We start from the raw sequence: 20,328 nt of genomic DNA, 5'->3' as shown, positions 1-20,328 counted from the left end.
TTGACCATGTTAACGTGGACCTGGTGGGGCCCCTGCCACCCTCCGCGGGTTCACCCACCTCCTCACAATAGTCGACAGAACCACCCGATGGCCGGAAGCCGTCCCACTGTCTTCAACGACGTCCGCCGATGTGGCTCGGGCGTTCATCAGCACTTGGGTCGCCTGGTTCGGCGCCCCATCTGACATTTCCTCCGACCGGGGGCCCCAGTTCACGTCGGAGCTCTGGAACGCTGTCGCCCGAGGCCTCGGGTTGAGACTCCACCACACCACAGCATACCACCCTCACGCTAACGGACTGTGCGAACAGTTTCATCGCTCCATGAAGGCCGCGCTCCGGGCCAGCCTCCGGGACGACAGTTGGATCGACAGACTCCCGTGGGTCATGCTAGGACTCGGGACCGCCCCCAAGGAGGACCTCCAGTCCTCGACCTCCGCGCTCGTCTACGGACAGCCGCTGCGGGTTCCTGGGGATTTCGTCCCCAACGCAACGGAACCTTGGTCCGCAGCCCGTCAGCGGTCCGACGTTCTGGACAACGCCAAGGTTTTCGCGCCGGTGTCCACGTTGCAGCACGGCCTCCCGCAGTCCCACGTTCCGCTCGACCTTCGTGGGGCGGACTACGTTTTCGTCCGCAACGACGCCCACCGGGGACCTCTTCAGCCACCCTACGATGGACCAGTCCACCTCCTGGAAACCGGGGACAAGACCTTCGTAGTGGATGTCGTCGGTAAGCCGGACTGCATTTCCGTGGACCGTCTTAAGCCGGCCCACCTGGATCTGGACCGACCCGTTGAGTTGGCACAGCCCCCGAAGCGGGGCCGACCTCCGGTTTCTGCACCCTCAGTCCACCACCGAGTGCCCGAGGTCCCTCCGACGAACCCCCTGGTCCCTGCCCCGGAATTGAGGAGCCGTTCCGACCGTGTGATCCGGCCCCCCCAACGACTGACATTGCCAGTGCTAGTGAATTCTGGGGGGACGTATGTGGCGAAGACCACATAGGGACAATAACACAATTCACAATGTATAGCCAATGTTGTTATATGTATGTACTGGGTTGGGTTATCGGGGCAGGGTCCCTTTAAGAGCATCGGTAGCGTGATGACGTCATAGCCCTGCAACGAGGCTGGGACCCTCAGTCCTCATGGAGTGTGAATAAATTAACACGCGTTTTGCCTTTGCTGCAACAAAAGTCTGAGCCTGTTGATTTCTAGCGACTCCAACAACATAACATTAGGTAAAGTGAATGTCCCACACTGCTACTGTCACATTTAAGTATTGTCAAACTATAAAATTTATCTCTGATGGCCCTTTGATAGTTCAGTGATTTTAGCCAGTGAGCAGTTGAATCTCAGGCCTGAAAGGTCCAAGGTTTGATCCCCAGTCTGTGTTCTCAGCAGGGGAACAAGAGTGCTACAATTGGCTAACCATTCTCTGGTTAGCGAGGGGAAAATCGGCGAGGTTCCCAATAACCAATCCAGTGATTCCTGCTGAAAGTGTGTGAGTGTGTATACGTGCGAGCGCATGCGTGTACTTAAGGATCAAGTTCACTTGTGATGCCCTACGCAGCTGAGCCTGCAGCTCTCGATATTGAGATTCACACATGAATATTAGCTGTTTGGGCAAGGTGCCAGAGGGTGGCTCAGTACTTACTGAACTGGACGCCAGCCAAGAAGTCAACACATTAAAGGAGAGAGGGGAAAAAACAAAAGGGAGAAGAGGGAGATGGCGACGTGTAGGGAGAGAATTTCAGAGCTTAGGACCTAGATGGATGAAGGCACAGCCGCCAATGGTTGGGTGAAAGGATTTCAGGATGCACAATAGGCCGGAGTTGGAGGAACAGAGAATTGTAGGGCTAAAGGTTACAGAGTTAGGGAGGGGCAAGGCCTAAATGTAAATTTTGGTAAATTTGACAAAATTCAAGTACTGTGAGGTTCCTATGGTTTTTAAAAATACTTGCCTTTTCTGTTAACAAAACTTTTATTTGTGTAATTTTATAATACTGAATACTGAAGTGGAATTAGAGAAACCTAAAGCTTTATGGAACATTTCTTCATTCCTAGTATTCTTTATATCCGTTAAACCATTAAAATGCTTTTTTTTTTAAATTTTGGTTCAAATTTTTTGCTGTAGTCCTCAAAGAACAGCTTTATTTTACAGGTGATCAGTTCATTCCTTACTGGAGTGTAATGTTCTTCCTATGGGTCAATGTATAAAGTTTGGTGCATTTTACTGTTATAGGTCATTAAGCTGCTAGGCTCCAGTGTTCACGTTGTTCACAAAGAACTAATTGCGCTTTTACAAGATGAATCATTAGAGGTAAGGTAAATAATATATCACCAGTTTTACCTAAGGAATTGTTTTGCAGGTTTTTTGGCTTTAGAATAAAAGTCTTCAAAGTTTGTCTTTTTTTTCCACTTCTAATCTACAATTTTCTTCGGCCATTGCTACAAGCACCATTTTTGATTTGAGGCCTTCATTGGACGAACTCATTTGCCCCCCACTACAGTCACCAACCTATGCCATCTCCTGAATTAAAATTTGTCTTCTGTGCTATGGATCTTTCCTAGCTACCAATTTTCACAAACATTTCTTTTCCTTAATTGTATTGTGTAATTTGAAGCCTGCTCCAGATTCAGCACCGTACTCTCGAAGTCAACCTGCTAGAAGACCGCTCTCTCTTGATCCTAGCCATGCCAGTGAAGTGCATACCCTAGTGTAAAACTGTCCCAGCGTATTTGACTTTGTACACGGTCTCTCGAGTTCTAATTTGCTCAAGAAATTGTGCTGCAATCCGATCTAACCCACATAGATCCCAGTAGAAACATTAATGTTACAATGCGTTGCCAGACAAATGTTCGGTTACTATGTCAACTGGATTATTATCCCAGTGTTTTTAGGTCGCATAAGACCAAACTCTTGGGCACCCTGTTATGCAGAGACGATAGCAAGTGAGACATTTTTTGCTATGTTGTTATTCAGCAAAATGAGAGTCTGAAGGAACGGGATGATTGGTTAGTAGCAACCAATTGTTCTACCCAAACCAATCTCTGGTGAGCATCACTCCAAGATATCGACAGTGCAGTTACTTGGATAGAAGTCATAGAATTATACAGCACAGAAAGAGGCCCTTCGGCCCATCGTGTCTGCGCCGTCCATCAAGCCCTGTCCAATCTAATCCCATTTTCCAGCATTTGGTCCATAGCCTTGTATGCAATGGCATTTCAAGTGCTCATCCAAATGCTTCTTGAATGTTGTGAGGGTTCCTGCCTCTACCACCCTTTCAGGCAGTGAGTTCCAGACTCCAACCACCCTCTGGGTGAAAAAGTTCCTCCTCAAATCCCCTCTAAACCTCCTGCCCCTTACCTTGAATCTATGCCCCCTTGTTATTGACCCCCCTACTAAGGGGAAAAGTTCCTCTTTATCTACCCTATCTATGCCCCTCATCATTTTGTACACCTCAATCAGGTCCCCCCTCAGCCTTCTTTGCTCCAAGGAAAACAACCCCAGCCTGTTCAGTCTTTCTTCATAGCTGAGGCGCTCCAGCCCAGGTAACATCCTGGTAAATCTCCTCTGCACCCTCTCCAATGCAATCACATCCTTCCTATAGTGAGGCGACCAGAACTGCACACAGTACTCCAGCTGTGGCCTTACCAGCATTTTGTACAGCTCCATCATAACCTCCCTGCTCTTATACTCTATGCCTCGGCTAATGAAGGCAAGTATCCCATATGCCTTTTTAACCACCTTATCTACCTGTTCCGCTGCCTTCAGGGATCTATGTACATGTACACCAAGGTCCCTCTGACCCTCTGTACTTCCTAGGGTCCTACCACTCATTGTGTATTCCCTTGCCTTATTTGTCCGTCCAAAATGCATCACCTCGCACTTTTCAGGGTTAAATTCCATTTGCCACTTTTCCGCCCATCTGACCAACCCGTTTATATCGTCCTGTAGCCTGAGGCTTTCCTCCTCGCAATTTACCACCCCACCAATTTTCGTGTCATCCGCGAACTTACTGATCATACCTTTTACATTCTCCTCCAAATCATTTATGTAGATCACAAACAAGGGACCCAGCACCGATCCCTGAGGTACCCCACTGGACACAGGCTTCCAGTCACAAAAGCAACCTTCGACCATCACCCTCTGCCTCCTGCCACTCAGCCAGTTTAGGATCCAACGTGCCAAGGCAACCTGGATCCCATGGGCTCTTACCTTCTTGACCAGTCTCCTATGCGGGACTTTGTCAAAAGCCTTACTGAAGTCCATGTATACCACATCCACAGCATTTCCTTCATCCACACACCTAGTCACCCCCTCGAAATATTCAATCAGATTGGTCAGACATGATTTGCCCTTGACAAAGCCATGCTGACTATCCCCGATTAATCCTTGCCTCTCCAAGTGGAGACTAATTTTGTCCCTCAGAATCTTTTCCAATAATTTCCCTACTACAGATGTTCGGCTCACTGGCCTGTAATTTTCTGGTTTATCCCTGTTACCCTTCTTGAATAATGGTACTACGTTAGCTGTTCTCCAGTCCTCTGGTACATCCCCTGTGGCCAGAGAGGTTCTGAAAATTTGTGTCAGAGCCCCTGCAATCTCCTCCTTTGCCTCACACAGCAGCCTGGGATACATCTTGTCCGGGCCTGGGGATTTATCCACTTTTTGGCCTGCTAAAACCTCTAGTACCTCTTCCCTCTCGATGCTAATATGTTCAAGTATATCACAGTCCCCTTGCCCGATTTCTATGTCTACGTCGTCTTTCTCCATAGTGAACACAGATGCAAAAAATTCATTTAAAACCCCGCCTACATTATCTGGCTCTACACACAGATTGCCACTTTGGTCCCTAATGGGCCCTACCCTTTCCCTGGTTATCCTCTTGCCCTTAATATACTTATAAAACATCTTAGGATTTTCCTTTATTTTGCTCGCCAGTGTTATTTCATGGCCCCTCCTCGCTCTCATTTCTTTTTTAAGTATGCCCCTGCACTTTTTATACTCCTCTAGGGCTTCCTCCATCTTAAGTCTTTTGTAACTGCCAAAAGCCCCCCTTTTTTTCCTAATGCATTTTTGTATATCCCTTGTCATCCAAGGTTCCCTTTGCTTGTTGGTCCCACCCTTGACCTTTACGGGAACATGTTGGCGTTGTACTCTCTCTATTTCCCTTCTGAAAGTCTCCCACTGCTTTGATGTGGATTTTCCTATAAGTATCTGCTCCCAGTCCACTTTTGCCAGATCCTGCCTTATCATATTAAAATCGGCCTTCCCCCAATTTAGAACCCTTATTTTCGGGCCGTCTTTGTCTTTTTCCATGACCACCTTAAATCTCACCGAATTATGGTCACTGTCGCCAAAATGCTCTCCTACTGACACTTCCACCACTTGCCCGGCTACATTCCCTAGAATTAGGTCCAGTACCGCCCCCTCTCTTGTAGGACTTTCTACATGTTGGCTCAAAAAGCTCTCCTGGATGCACTTTAAGAATTTTGCACCCTCTAAGCCTTCCACACTCTGACTATCCCAATTAATATTGGGGAAGTTGAAATCTCCCACTATTATTACCCTATTATTTTCGCACTTCTCTGAGATTTGCCTACATATCTGTTCCTCTATCTCCCCCTGACTATTTGGGGGCCTATAGTACACTCCCAGCAAAGTGCTTGCCCCCTTTTTGTTTTTAAGTTCTACCCATATGGCCTCATTAGAGGAACCCGCTAATATATCATCCCTCCTTACAGCAGTAATTGACTCCTTAATTAATATTGCAACACCCCCTCCCCTTTTACACACCCCTCTGTCTCGCCTGAAGATTCTATACCCCGGAATATTGAGCTGCCAGTCCTGACCCTCCCTCAACCATGTCTCCGTGATAGCAACAATATCGTACTCCCATGTGTTCAACAACAACTTCAGTTCATCCACCTTATTTGCAAGACTCCTTGCATTAAAATAAATGCCTTCCAGCCTTCCCATATTGCCTTTTGCCTTCACATATTTGCTCTGCCTTCCCAGCTGACTTGTTTTTTCCTCCGTATTTGGCTGTAAATCACCCCCTACTATAGCTCCACTCTGTATCCCATCCCCCTGCCAAGTTAGTTTAAACCCCCCCCCCCCCCCCCCAACAGTGCTAGCAAACCTCCCCGCAAGGATATTGGTCCCCCTCTGGTTCAGGTGTAAACCGTCCGACTTGTACAAGTCCCACCTTTCCCAGAAGCAGACCCAGTGATCCAGGAAACTAAAGCTCTCCCTCCCGCACCATCCCTTTAGCCACGCATTCATCTGTTCTATCTTCCTATTCCTATACTCACTAGCACGTGGCACCGGGAGTAATCCAGAGATTACAACCTTTGAGATCCTGCTCTTTAATCTTCTACCCAGCTCCCTAAATTCTTGCTGCAGAACCTCATCCCTCTTTTTTACCTATGTCGTTGGTACCAATGTGGACCACGACCTCTGGCTGTTCGCCCTCCCCCTCCAGAATGCCCTGCAGCTGCTCAGTGACATCCTTGACCCTTGCACCAGGGAGGCAACAAACCATCCTGGATTCACGTCTACGGCCACAGAAACGCCTATCTGTTCCCCTAACTATAGAATCCCCTACCACTATTGCTCTCCCACTCTTTTTCCTCCCTTTTTGGGCAGCAGGAGCACCCCCAGTGCCAGGAAGTTGTCTGCTGCCGCTTCCCCTGATAAGTCATCCCCCCCAACAGTATCCAAAGCGGTAAACCTGGTTGAAAGGGAGATGGACACAGGGGTCCCCTGCACTACCTGCCTGCTTATATTGTTCCGCCTGGTGGTCACCCATTTCCCCTCTGCCTCTGCAGCCCTACCCTGCGGCGTGACCAACTCACTGTACGAGTAATTCGCGACCCTCTCAGCATCGCGAATGCTCCACAACCCATCCACCCGCAGCTCCAGCGTCCCAAGACGGTCCGTTAGTAGCTGCAGCTGGATGCATTTCTGGCACACGTGTTGGTCAGGGACACTGGCAACGTCCCTGAATTCCCACATAGAGCAAGAGGAGCACATCACGGGGCTGAGCTCTCCTGGCATGACCTACCCTTTTAATCAATCCAAATTAAAATAATTCAATACCACCATCAAAGTAAGCCCTACCTGGTCTCTGGAGCCCTTTGTAGGCCCGCTCTACCGCTGAAGCATCCGCCGAAGCTCTGAGGCCTTGCCTCACCTGACTCACCCAACTCTCAGCACTCTGCTGAAATCGCACTCAGCGCAAAATCGCACTTCAAAGCCTGCTTTTATAGGCCCTGAAACAAAGACTTGCTGAGCCCAGGTTAACCAGATTACTCCAGCCTCTTTTCAAACTGTTCTCCTCTCCGGCTCTCGCTCTTTTCAAACTGTTCTCCGGCTCTTGCTCTTTTCAATAATCTGCATTCTTTTCATCAATTATCTAAAAGATGTACATTCTTATTGGATCTGTGCTGATCTCTGCCCTAAAACCTAGGTGGATGAGTTCTTCCTCCTTCTTGTAGACTCTACTGTATGGCACATGCAGTATAACTAATAAAGAAAGATACTGTGGTGCATTATCCTCCCCAACCTCTGCAGACTTTGACACAGTCTTATCTGATCACAGCCATACCATCTCCTGCAATGGTTCTCTTCCCACCCCTGCACTGTTGCCTCCCTCTATCCTTGCACCCCTACTCTTCCTCATCTACATACTGCACCTTGGCGACATCATCCACAGACATAGGATCAGCTCCCACACCCAGCTCTACCTCTCCTCAACCCTACTATTTTCAATCTTGGTGTCTATTTGACCCTGAGCTGAGCTTCTGAACCCAGATCCTCTTGATTACAAAGAACGTCTACTTCCACTTCTAACACCGCTTGCTTTTGCCTCTCTCTAAATCCACCTGCTGCTGAAACCCTCGTGCATGGCTTTGTCACCTCCAGATCCGAATATTCAAATTGTCTCCTGGCTGGTTTCCCATCCTCCATAAACTTCAGCTCATTTAAAACTCTGTTGCCTGTATCCGATCCCACATCAAGTATCATTTGTCTGTCATCATTTTATGCAGTATAATCATCTTTTGAACAATGCTGATCACTACTCCTAAAAGTGAGCAATCTTTCTTTGTCACTACTGATCACTGTAATTGCAGAACAATCCCTTTTATAAATTTGCCATACTTTACTCTTGTGCACTTCCTGATGTAGTCATGCCGTGTAAAAGCTTAGTTCATTGATTTGTCATATCTAGGTATTGGATGCATTATTAGATCACCTTCCAGAAATTCTAAGATTTATCATTACAGGAGGAGACCATGTAGGAGCAGAGAGTAAGGTAAGAAATTGTGTATTATGGTATTTTAAAAGTACAGTAATTCAAATCCTTTGTCACTAAAATATCTCTGCTGTGACCACTGCAAAATTCCAACAGTAACTTTGCTGAGCAATCCTCTGATTACTCATCGTAATGATCCTTTACAGGTGATTATTTACAAGGACAACTGAAGGTTACTAATGCAATAATGTCAGAATGCCTGCCTGACATGCATCTAGTATTTTATTTACTAGGTAGTGAATAAGTCAGTATTTTACTGCAAAACAGTACCTTGTAATCAGTCGTATGATTGATGTAAGTTTTTTCTTGCATTTCAATTTAAATTTTGTAGCATAGTGGCTAAGAAATTCTCTAATACAGAAAACTTATAATTGAATGATGAAGTTTGTATGTGTGCCCTGCTGATGTTTACTGTAGACGAGCAGAGACCATGGTTAAACTGAAAATGTTACTTTTTTTGTAATATTTTCATGATCCATATTTGTACTTAATGAACAAAAATAATTCCAACAAAAAAATGGAATCCTCACTTAACCCTAATAGTTAGGAATGTCTCATAAATCTTACCCAATTACTACCATCTTAAAGAATAACCACCGTACAGTTAAGCCACTGTTGCATCAAAAGTAAAATGCTCCACCCCTGACTAGAAACATACAACAATATGATCACAAAAAAAAGCACTATAATTCTAGTAAGACACTGTATAAACAAAGCAATATACTGGAATTATTGCATTCTTGAGGCAGGCCTACTGAAGTCATGTGAGTTATAATGGAAATTTTACTTTTGTTTTAAATACTGCTTTGCCCTGTGTGAAATAGTTTAATTGATTATTTAGGCAAATTATGGACATCAAATTACTGACATTTTAAACGTGCACTCTTAATAAGTTTGACCTTGTAAAGTATTTTGTGAGCCTACTTTTTATGTACGTACAGGAAACTCTCTTTTTGCCGGCACCTAAATAACCAGAAATCTCTCTTAACCGGCAAAATTCAGGAGTAGGTTCAGGTAAGTTTTACTTCATATTAGTGGCCGTGTAACCAGGGTTCCTGGATCTGTGGCCGTGTAACCGGGGTTCCTGGATCTGTGGCCGTGTAACCGGGGTTCCTGCACCTGTTGCTGTGCAACAGGGACGCCTGGATCTGTGGCCATGTACGGGCTCTTGTACCTTAGTAAGTATACCTCTCTGTAATCCGGACTTTTTGATCAACCGGCACCACGCTAGTCCCGTCGGTGCCAGATAAAAAAGAGTTTCCTGTATATATGTGGAAAGATAACTGCAGTTTGCAAGACCTTATTTTAATTGGAAATTCTGTTGGCAGGTACATGTTCCTGATCTGATTCCAGCTCTCTCAGTGGCTGAACAGAGAGCTGCCACCTCTTTAAAATGGAGAATACATGAGAAGCTATTGTTGACGTTTTCCTGTCTGCCACAAGTCATTTCAAGTGATCAGATATACTACAAGTTTTTACCCATAATGTTTAGAATAATGACGACAAATGTAAGATCAATCTCAAGTGCAATTTCTACTGAAAACAATGTGAACGTTGTGTGACACTCAGGAGTTGAAGAGGATTATTTTTTCATTTTGCACTGTAACTCCATATTAAGGATAATTCCTAAGAAGTGTACAATTTATTTTGTTTTTCTTTTTAAAAACACAGCAAATGCAAACACAATTTTAGAACTCATCCAGTTGAAACATGTAGCAGTCATTTGTGCATACTCCAAATTTTCTTATAGCCTTTAACTTGATTTATAAGAAACTAATAGATAATTCTTCTATCCCATTCTGGCAATTAAATCTGTATTTTGATTTTAAAAAGTAGTATTTCTGAGGTGTATTCGTTTTACACCTTTATCCTGTTTTGTTTTGTGGATTTTAAACAGATTGAATTCAGTATAGCATTTACGAAGTCACTTCATATTTGTAACCATATTTTAACAAATGGTACCATTTTTTTCTTGCATGCAAATGTCATTTTGATATCCCAATATATATTTCAAATATCTAGTTTAAAATCAGATGTCAAATTATATTCACACATTTTTCTGCTGTGCAAGTTTAGACTGTTATTTAACAGTTACTTCACTGACTTGGAGTGTGAAGACAGCATGTATTTCTGTTTTCCTCCATTTCTTCCATTTATGTCTGCAATATTTATTTATAATTATTTTAACTTGCTTTATTTATATCTAAAAATGTAAGGCCACCATTAGAAAATATCATTGGTTAACCACTGAATCATTGTAATATCTGATGTTAGATAGTTTTTAATGTTTAGGTGTTCTGATTTTTTTTTTGCTTAAAGAATTGATCATTATTAAGTGACTCGCCTGTTAGCATTTAATTTCAAACTTACCTAAGTGTTAAGTTCTGTGTTGCATGCTTTGCTCATGTTTTTTAACTTATGAAGAACTCTTCACTTCATCAGTAGCAAACAGAATTTAAAAACATAATTTATTATGTCTATGTGCAGCATCTTTGTCAACAGATTATAACATGACCATTATTGAAGGAAATGCTAATTGTGATAACACTAAAATTCAGGTTGGGTTTATTATTATCTAGAATGTCCTTCCAGTCCAAAGAGCCTCAGCCAGAACCCTCTGTGTATTTGTTCGGTACAACCGTAAACAGGAACAAAGACAGGAAATATGCAGTAAACTCATTGAACGTAAGTATTCTTTTAAAAGTAAATGTAATAAAATAACTTCTAGTCTCTCAGTAAATTGTTTCCACAAAATTGGGAAGAGAAATCCCAGAGTTATAGAAACCAAACCGCAAATCTTCGTTTCTAGTGCACCTTTCTACAATAGGAAAATTAAAAAAAAAAAAAACTTTCATTTATATAGCGTCTTTCACAACCTCGAGACGTTTCACAATGCTTTACAGCCAATGAAGGACTTTTGAAGTGTAGTTACTGTTGTAATGTAGGAAACGTGGCAGCCAATTTTGCACACAGCAAGGTCCTGCAAATTGCAATGAGATAACGACCAGGTAATCTGTTTGTGATGTTAGTTGAGAGATAAGTATCGGCCAGGACACCGGGGAGAAGTTCATATGATCATCTTCGAATAGTGCTATGGGATCTTTTATGTCCACCTGAGCAGGCAGACGGGGCCTTGTTTTAAAATATTATCTGAAAGACAGCATCTCCCTCAGTCCTGGACTGAGGTGCTAGCCTAGATTATGTGCTCAACTCACTGGAGTGGGACTTGAATCCACAACCTTCTTACTCGGAGGTAAGAATGCTACCACTGAGCCAAGGCTGACATCAGAATCATAAGAAGTCTTTATATAAGTCACTAGATTTGGCACATATGCCTAATAAAAGTTGCATTGTGCAAGTGAATAACATAAATCTAAGCACAAAGAGGAAATTGCATACGAGTTAACTTCTGGACTCAGTGTTGGGGAAACATAATTCAACTAGGGAATAGAACCATTTGACGGAACAAGCTCTAGTCCCAAAGAACTTTGTATTTCTGTTGATGCACTAATTACGTTCCTATGTGCTGCTGTAGAAGCCCCTTAGGCTGGGTGTTGCACTTGGATGAGAAATTGATTTTGATAACATGATTTGTTCAACTTCCAGCTGCTTAATCCTCACAGCAGTAACATACACAACCGAACAAGGAGAGAGAAGGTCTTTTGTTTTCTTGCTCTGGACTTTGCTTTAGGCACTACATGGCACTTCAGTACCTGATGGACAGTGTGCTCTGTTGATGTCCTCGGTAAAAACATGATCCTGTCTTGTGAATGCAGTGATGCACCATTGTCATCAAGTGGCAGGACAGGGTGTCTAACACTGATGTCCTCAAGCGCTGCAATATAACCAGAATTGAGGCCGCAATCCAAAAGGTCCAGTTGCGTTGGCCTGGACATGTCATTCGCAAGTCTGATTGTAGAATTGCAAAGCCGTCTTCCACTGAACTGCAGCCCGCATATCAAAGCAGAGCTAGGCAGATCAAATGCTCTCAAGACGCACTAAAGGCCACTTAAAAAACCTGTCAGACACAGCCCCTGACAGACCACAATGCGTGATGTCTGCTGGATCGTTTTGAATGAATTTAAGACTGTGAGGTTGCAAGATCTGGCTGTCGAACATCTGGAACACAAGTCAACTTATCTACCTGCCTCATTTAGCTTTCAGTGCTGTGTGTGCGGCCGTATGTGTGTGTCCAGGATTGGGTTCTTCTCCCATCAGTGCACCCACAACAACTGAGACTCATCTGTCAATTTGACAGGAGACTCTATCACCACAGTCACTTCAAAAAAAACTATTTCTCAAACGGAACTTGCGATTAACAAATCCATGCTGGCTGCCTTTAATTATTCCATGAATCTCTAAATTCTCATTAATTTGATCTCAAAATAGGGATTCTAAAAGTTTACCCACAACTGATATAAAACTAACTGGTCTATAGTTACCCAATTTATTCTTCCCTCCCTCCCTTAAACAAAGATGTTGCATTGACTACTCTCCAGCCTCCTGGAATAATTTGTATATGTAAGAAGGATTAGGAAGAAATTGTGAGCAGAACTTCTGTTAACTCCTTTGTGACTTCCTTCAACAGCTAGAGTGCATGGCATCAAAGTCTGGTGACTTAGTTATTTTGAGTTCTATTAAGTTTTTCAGGATCAAGTTCTTTTTTACAGTTATCTTTTTAAAAATTGTTCCATATTCTCCTTTAGTACACTTTCCGTCATCATTTGTAAACACCAGCTCAAAATATTTATTTAGTATAAATCTTTGCCATATCATCTTCCTGCACAACAAGATTCCCCCTTCATCCTTCAGAGGCCTTGCCCTTTTTTTAGATGTTTTACTTTTAATATGCTTATAAAAGCCCTTACTACTTCCTTTTATATTATCCACTTGTCTTTTTTTATATTCCCATTGGGCCCTTCTAATCTCGCTCTTCACCTCTCTGCTGCACTTTCTATATTCCTGATGATTTTCTTTAACATTGTTGGACCTGGTTTTATCATTATTAAGTTTCAGCTTAATGTTAATCTCTCTTTTTACTCATGGAACTCTAACCTTTGATTTTTCCCCTATAGGAATATATATTTTTGGTTCTTATCCATCTCATTTTAGGATTCCCCACTGCTGATTTGTTATTCTGTCTACTGACTTTTTTGCCCACTTAATTTGAGCCAGATCCCTTCCTATCGCACTGAATTTGGTCTTTTTCCAGCCCAGCACCCTTGCATGTTATGGTTCCACTTCATTTCCCAGAACTAAATCAAGCAATGCTTCCTTCCATGTTGGGCGAGAAACATCTACGAGGAAGCGGTCTTTAATGCACGCTAAAAAGGGTTCTCCACTTTGATCATTTGTATGAATTTTATCCCAGTATATCTTGGGATAGTTACAATCACCCAATATTATTGCCTTGTTGCTCTTGCTGTCCAGACTCATAGCCTGTAGTAAACATTGAAAGTTGTACCACGTCCCTTCCCATTCCTTAACTCTGTCTATATGAATTTGACCTTCACACAACCCCTTAGAACAGCCTTGCATTCTAGAACTGATAAAAATCCATTATCACTGCAACCAACCCCCTTTTTGTCCTCGAGTTCTCCTATAAATGTTATAACCAGGAATATTAAGTTTCCAGTCATGTCCAAACCTAAGCCATATCTCTGCTGTTTAACACCCTTCGATAGTTCTTAATGCTTCTAACTCTTCACTTTTGTTTTGGGTGCTTTGTGAATTCACAAAGCAATCACTCAATCAAAAATCCAATTTTTGGCAATCTTACTCTTTTTAAAAAATAAAAAAAAAATTCCTCTCACCAATCTGTTTAATTACTTCCTGATTTTCCCTTTTATTCTCCCCTATACCCCTTGAATTTTTTGCTTTACTTTCTGCTTCCTTATCCTTTTTCTGTCATCCATCACTCAGAATACTTTCTCTCACTCCCCCTTCCTCCCACAAAAAGAATTGATTGAGAGTTCTAGCATCTCACCCACCCAGCCAGCCTTTGAAGGGAAGGTATGGCTGTCGAGTATGATGAGTCACCAAGGACTACAGCAGTAGGTTACTGTTACCAACATGGTTTCTAGGCAATTTGCAGCATGCAAAGAAAAAGCCTGCATCACTAAAAAAAATAAATTCCTTTCTGCTCACCAGATCACAAGATAATTGTTAAAAATGGTCTTTCAGCACATTTTAATTCATCATCCAGAAGCACATTGCAGTCCTCCATGCAGCTTTCAATTGTTTCTTAAAATATTCCAAGGTTTTCACCTCTACTGCTCTATCAGAGTTATTCTTCTGAGTCAGAGGGTCATGGGTACAAGCCCCACTGCAATCCACACTGATACTGAAGGGTAGTAATAAGGAAGTGCGGTCTTTTGGATCAGATGTTAAACCAGGCCCCCTGGTCTTCCTATTTGATTGGACCTAAAAGATCCCATGGCACAAGAGCAGGAAAGTTCACTTTGCGTCAGTCAACCAACACCACAGATTATCCGTGATTTTTTTCACTGCTATTTGTTAGATCTCGCTTTGTACTAATTGGCTGCCACATTAGCCAACGTGACAACAATTGAAAAGTAAATCATTGGCTGTGAAATGCGTTGGGATGTCTTGAGAACATGAAAAGTGCTATATAAATGCAAATTCATTTGCACGTTCTCAAGTTTGCCTTTTGAACCTGTGTCCGCATGTCCCACTCTTGCAATTTAATTTAAAGTAATATTCCGGATATATCTTTTCCATACTTTTAACTAGCTTGTATACTCTATAAGATCACTTCGCAGATACCTGCTTTCCAGGTTGTTAAAAAGCCCAAGTTTCTGCCAGTTTTCCTCATAAATCAGACCTTTTACATTAGAGCTCAACATTGTGGCTTTTCTGTACATGACTTCCATAGTTTTCCTTGTGTTTTAGAAACCTCAACAAGACATAGTACTCAAGATGCCCAGAGCACTCTGCAGTTTAATTGCAACATCCTCTGACTTATATTCTACCATTCCAGCTTTGTATTCAGACTTCTATTAGTTTGGTTGATTACTGCTCCACATTGGATGAAAATATTTACCATCAAGTCAACTAAGACTCCTAGGTGTCTCTCAGCTTTATCCTTTGCTATTTCAACACCATTCATGGCGTATGTATGTCACTTATTTTTCCTTCTTGCGTGCAGTACCTTGCACTTGTCTGCATTAAACTTAATCAGCCATTGATCTGCGCTCATACTTATTTTGTCCAACTCATTCAGTAATTTCTCAGCTGCATGTACTGATTCCATTGCCCCTCCCAGTTTGGTATCCTCAGCAAATTTGACCACTTTGCATTTAGCCACGACCTCTACCATCCCCAAACCCACGACCTCTACCAAGGGCAGCAGGTGCATGGGAACACCATCACCTCCAAGTTCTCCTCCAAATCACATACCACTCTGACGTGGAAATCTATCGCTGTTCTTTCATAGTCGCTGGGTCAAAATCCTGGAACTCCTTCCCCAACAGCACTGTGGGAATACCTTCACCACACGGACTGCAGCGGTTCAAGAAGGCGACTCACCACCACCTTCTCAAGGGCAATTAGGGATGGGCAATAAATGCTGGCCTTGCAAGCAACGTCCACATCCCAGGAACAAATATATTTTTTAAATTATCTTACGAGAAACCATACTGATCCCAACACCAGGCCTTCGGCCATCCCACTACCATCTCCCACTCCAACATAACTCCTCCAATGAGTCATTTTCTTTTCTACCCTTCAACTAGTTTCTTATTAAACATGATCATTGCGAATAGATATGACTCCCCACAGCTTTGAGTTTAACTAATAACTTTGCCAAATTATTTTTGGATGTCTAAATACACCTTTGTTCCTAGCAAGTAGCTTTAATTTGACTGCTTGGAGTATCTCACTCTGTTGTAAACATGACTCTTTGGCTATGCAGTTTGACGGAGAGATACCATTCTTTCTTTGGTTTTTCACGTACCATTAAGTCCACTCGCTCATTTTTTTCGTCTCTTATGAACTCTTGTTAGGAATGTTACTTTCAGTGTCTGCAGTAAACACACACCTTACATAGCAATTATGATGATGTGGTAGAACTATTGTTATTTTTAATCATTATCACAAATGGTCTAGTAAAGCTATTACTACAAGACTTTAGCAGAGCATTTTCCTTAATTGATATAGAAAAGAATGTTGAAATTTCTACCAGCATCTGACACTGAAAAATTGGAGAAAAAGCTTTGTGGGGGCTGCATTTACCAACCCTAAAAATGTTATTTAATGTGGAAGGCACCTAAAGATACATAATTTTATCTTTTTTGTATCAAACACTATCTCTAAAATTAGCCATGTGTAAATTCCAAATATAGTGCTAGCAACTCAGTCAACATCTGTTAAGAGAAAAGACTGGTGTATAACCCAAAAACATCAATAATCTAGTGTTTTCTTTTTACAGATGATGACTTGACCTGCTGTATATTTCCAATATTTTCTATTTTTATGTCAGATTTCCAGCCTTTACCTTTTTAAAAAAAAAATAAAAAAATTGACACTCCATTTTTAATGATGGGTATTTTGAAATAGAGGCAGAGACTGTGATGAAAGCACAGAAAATGTTGCATTTAAAACAAAAAACTTTTGTCCTATTAATTAAAACATTTTATTTTTCTGCTGCAGAACTTGGTCAAGGAAGAAGTTGCTGGAACAGACTAAGATTTCTTGACACTTGTGAATGTATCATGGATCTGTTTTCAAAAGCCTTCTTCTGTAAATACTTTTTCCTGTCTGTACTTGAACTTTCAAATGACCCTGTTCCAAATGTGAGGTGAGTAGATCATCATTATTATAATACTACATGTTGTACGTTTGTTGCTTGGTACCAATTTGTAATAATCTTTTTAATTCTTGTAGAGGCGAAGAATTGGAGCACATTTCATGCTCCAACTGGTGCACTGCTACACAGCGCGTGACTCAACCTGGTAACAATGTCAGAATTTCCCTAGGTGGCACAAATAATTAGGCTTAGCTCCATCTGACGAGTATTCCCTGCTGATCAGTGTTAAATTTTTATTTTTCGCAGCTAGTCTTAGAGATTGTGAGAACTGAGACTGATATTCAAACTCTGGAATCATTGATGTGTAGCACAGAATATCCATTCAGATTAACCTTAGATGACCAAAACAAAATTTTAAGTAATGAGTAATGCTTTGTGAAAACAATTTTTGGGATAGAAGCCTATGGGGAAAAAATTTGGTTGCTTTGCCCCTAGGCGCCAACTGGGTGCAAAGCAACTAGCGCCCGGGCGCTGCGCCGCCAACGCCTCCCGCGAAATTCAGCGGGAGGTTAGCGGCGATGCTAACTGGTAACGCCGCGGGCGATGACATCATCGCCGTGCGCAGCGCCCCGGCCACGATCTTCGGCAGCGCCCCCTGACTTACCGCCGGACGCTATGTCCGACAGGGTCGGGGGGGGGCCTACCTGCGGTCGGGGAGGCGCTATTTAAAGGCGAGGTGCGGGGCGGCCATTTTTGTTGCTGGCCGCCTGGCAGCACCTGCCTCCGCTCCCGTCCCCGACCTCCTTACCCCCCCACCCCCTGCGTGGCGTGCTGCGCTCCATGAGCCCAGTACTTCTTTTGCGTGCCGGGCTCTTTTGCCGGCACTCCCGATCCCGAGGGCCCAGCTGGGCCCCGGGTCACTCTGCGCAAGGCCCCTCCCTTTTAAGAAGGGGAGAAAGGCCTGCAATACCACGGCACGTAGCACCAAGAGGGAGGTGGGGCACTTCTAATAGGTGCCCTGCTTATCTCTTTGGGCACTACCACTCAATACTAAAGGTAGCACCCCAGCGAAGTTAGTGCCCCAAAGGGGACGCTACTCAATTTTTAGCCCTACATCTCTGGAAATAATGAGCAATGGTTGCAGTGAGGTTTAACAAAGCGGAACTATTGGTCGTGACTTTACGAACCTCAGCGGGTCGGTGGTGGGTCCCGACCCCGCTGCTGTCTCCATCCCGGACTCTGAAATGACTTTCCATTGATTAAGCCTGCCCAACCCATTTCCCGGCCAATTAGAGGAAGCAGGTCTGGTGACATATTTGATGACTCGTCATCAGCCGGTTTCCTTAAAGGGACCATGGCCAACTTTATTTTGACATTTGTGCTCTCCGTGTTCTACAGCATTGAGGTGCTGTAAACGCTGACGAGCACTGCAGAGGTGCAGGGCTGCACCCAGGTGCTCCCATGACTCCCTCCATATGCTTATGAAGGGACTCGCAGCACGCAGGGAGCTCTTCTTCCCTTCCCATGGATGGACGAGACCTCCCCAGGAGATCAACACAGCCGGAGGGCACAAGCAGGGATATGGTCAGGAGGACCTGGGTGCAGTGCCGCAAACCTTTCAATGATCCCAGTAGATCACGAAATGTTAGTACAAAGCCACACTCGACCTCATCCTGCTGTGCCTCTCATCACATCCCCATCACCCTGCCTTCACTACCCTACTCCTGCACATCCTTACTCACACTAACTTACCTTGCACCTCCACCCATCCCTCTCTATCTATATTATCACATCCCCACCTTGCTAGCCACCCCTCACACTCACCCTCATCCTAGTGCAAGCATACCAACTAGCAACACACAAGGGTAGGCACTTGGGTGTTTTATGCAATGTTTATGTAAAGTTTCTGTTAATGTGGTGTCAAACATTGAAACCTTTATTTTCAACACTTTGGGTCTTGGACAGATTTGTGTGCATCTTTGGAAGTGGCTTAGTGAGTTGCAGTGCATGGTGAGACATAACGGTATCCCCCGCAATAGTGATGAGTGTGAAAGGAATGGCTTGGGCACTGTAGGGATGCTTTATGGTGTTGGTGTGGGGTGGTGTCATCATGTGGCAGCCAGGGTGTACAGCGTCATTTAAGTAAATCTGGCCATGGTGAGGCCATCCCTGGCCTCGGTGAGGCCATCCCTGGCCTCCTGGCAGCAATGTCGTCTGGTGCTGATCCCCTGTGTCCTATGCAGCATCAGTTGATTGCGGAGAAGGTTGGTGTTGTTGCTGGTGTGCCTGGTGATGCTGGCGTTGGGGCTGATCATGGTGTGATTCTGAGGACCAAGGTGAGAGAGTTTCAAGGGCACCCATGCTGATGGAATAGATGGCAGGTGAAGTAGAGATGACAGAAGCAATCTGTCAATGGTGGGAGAGGTAATGAGGTCAGACTGGATGGAGACTTGTGTAAAGACTTGCAGCAGCCTGAATCTGTAGTGGAAATGCAGTTTAGAGAAGCTAGTGGTTAGGTGAACATATCTCAATCAGCTGGGAGCTTTTGCTTGATATTTGAAGCTGTCAGCTCATCAGCTGTTTCAATGGCCACTGACCTCCTGCCTCAGCTTCACAGTCGAGTTCTAGGCACAGTGGGAAACCGGTGGGCGATCTGTCAAATCCAAAAAGCTGGGAAAAACCATTGATAAGTGGCTGTAAACAAGCCACTAATGATTTTAATTGCCTCTCCCGCCACTGCCTGTCAGGTCCGCTCAGCGCTGGCAGACCATACGTCGGGAAAGTCCAATGTGCGTATTTTGCCAGCGGGTTCCTGACCAGCTGTCAATCATTTTAAATTTAACAGCTGACCCGCCACACATCCCGTCCACTGAACGCCAACAAGATTCCGGCCATTGTTCAAGAACATTAGAACATAAGAAAGAAGGAGCAGGAGTAGGCCATTTGGCCCCTTGAGCCTGCTCCGCCATTCAGTAAAATCATGGCTGATCATCTACCTCAACTCCACTTTCCTACACTATCCCCATCTCCCTTGATTCCCTTAATATCCAAAAATCTATCGACCTCTGTCTTGGATATACTCCACGACTGAGCCTCCACAGCCCTCTGGGGTAGAGAATTCCAAAGATTCACCACCCTCTGAGTGAAGAAATTTCTCCTCATCTCAGTAGACCCCTTATTCTGAGATTGTGACCCCTGGTTCTAGACTCCCCAGCCAGGGGGAAACATCCTCCCTGCATCTATCCT

The 20,328-nt window shown here is 43.8% G+C and overlaps 1 protein-coding gene across 6 annotated transcripts in view; it reads left to right on the top strand.

The window, feature by feature from the left end:
* The window catches only part of ppp4r4 (protein phosphatase 4, regulatory subunit 4), a 176,567-nt gene that overhangs the window by 123,434 nt on the left and 32,805 nt on the right, over nucleotides 1-20,328 (top strand). For all 6 annotated transcript variants that reach the window (XM_086002766.1, XM_086002770.1, XM_086002768.1 and 3 more), the window contains 5 exons: nucleotides 2,237-2,314; nucleotides 8,232-8,315; nucleotides 9,644-9,823; nucleotides 10,895-11,000; nucleotides 16,986-17,133. In XM_086002766.1, the coding sequence (XP_085858892.1) occupies nucleotides 2,237-2,314; nucleotides 8,232-8,315; nucleotides 9,644-9,823; nucleotides 10,895-11,000; nucleotides 16,986-17,133 (596 nt within the window). The remainder of the gene's footprint in view (nucleotides 1-2,236; nucleotides 2,315-8,231; nucleotides 8,316-9,643; nucleotides 9,824-10,894; nucleotides 11,001-16,985; nucleotides 17,134-20,328) is intronic.

This window comes from Somniosus microcephalus, chromosome 12, assembly GCF_052327205.1.
Source record: "Somniosus microcephalus isolate GS21.2 chromosome 12, FLI_Smic_1.0, whole genome shotgun sequence".
Classification (NCBI taxonomy): Eukaryota; Metazoa; Chordata; class Chondrichthyes; order Squaliformes; family Somniosidae; genus Somniosus; species Somniosus microcephalus.
This window is presented reverse-complemented; position numbering and strand designations above follow the sequence as displayed.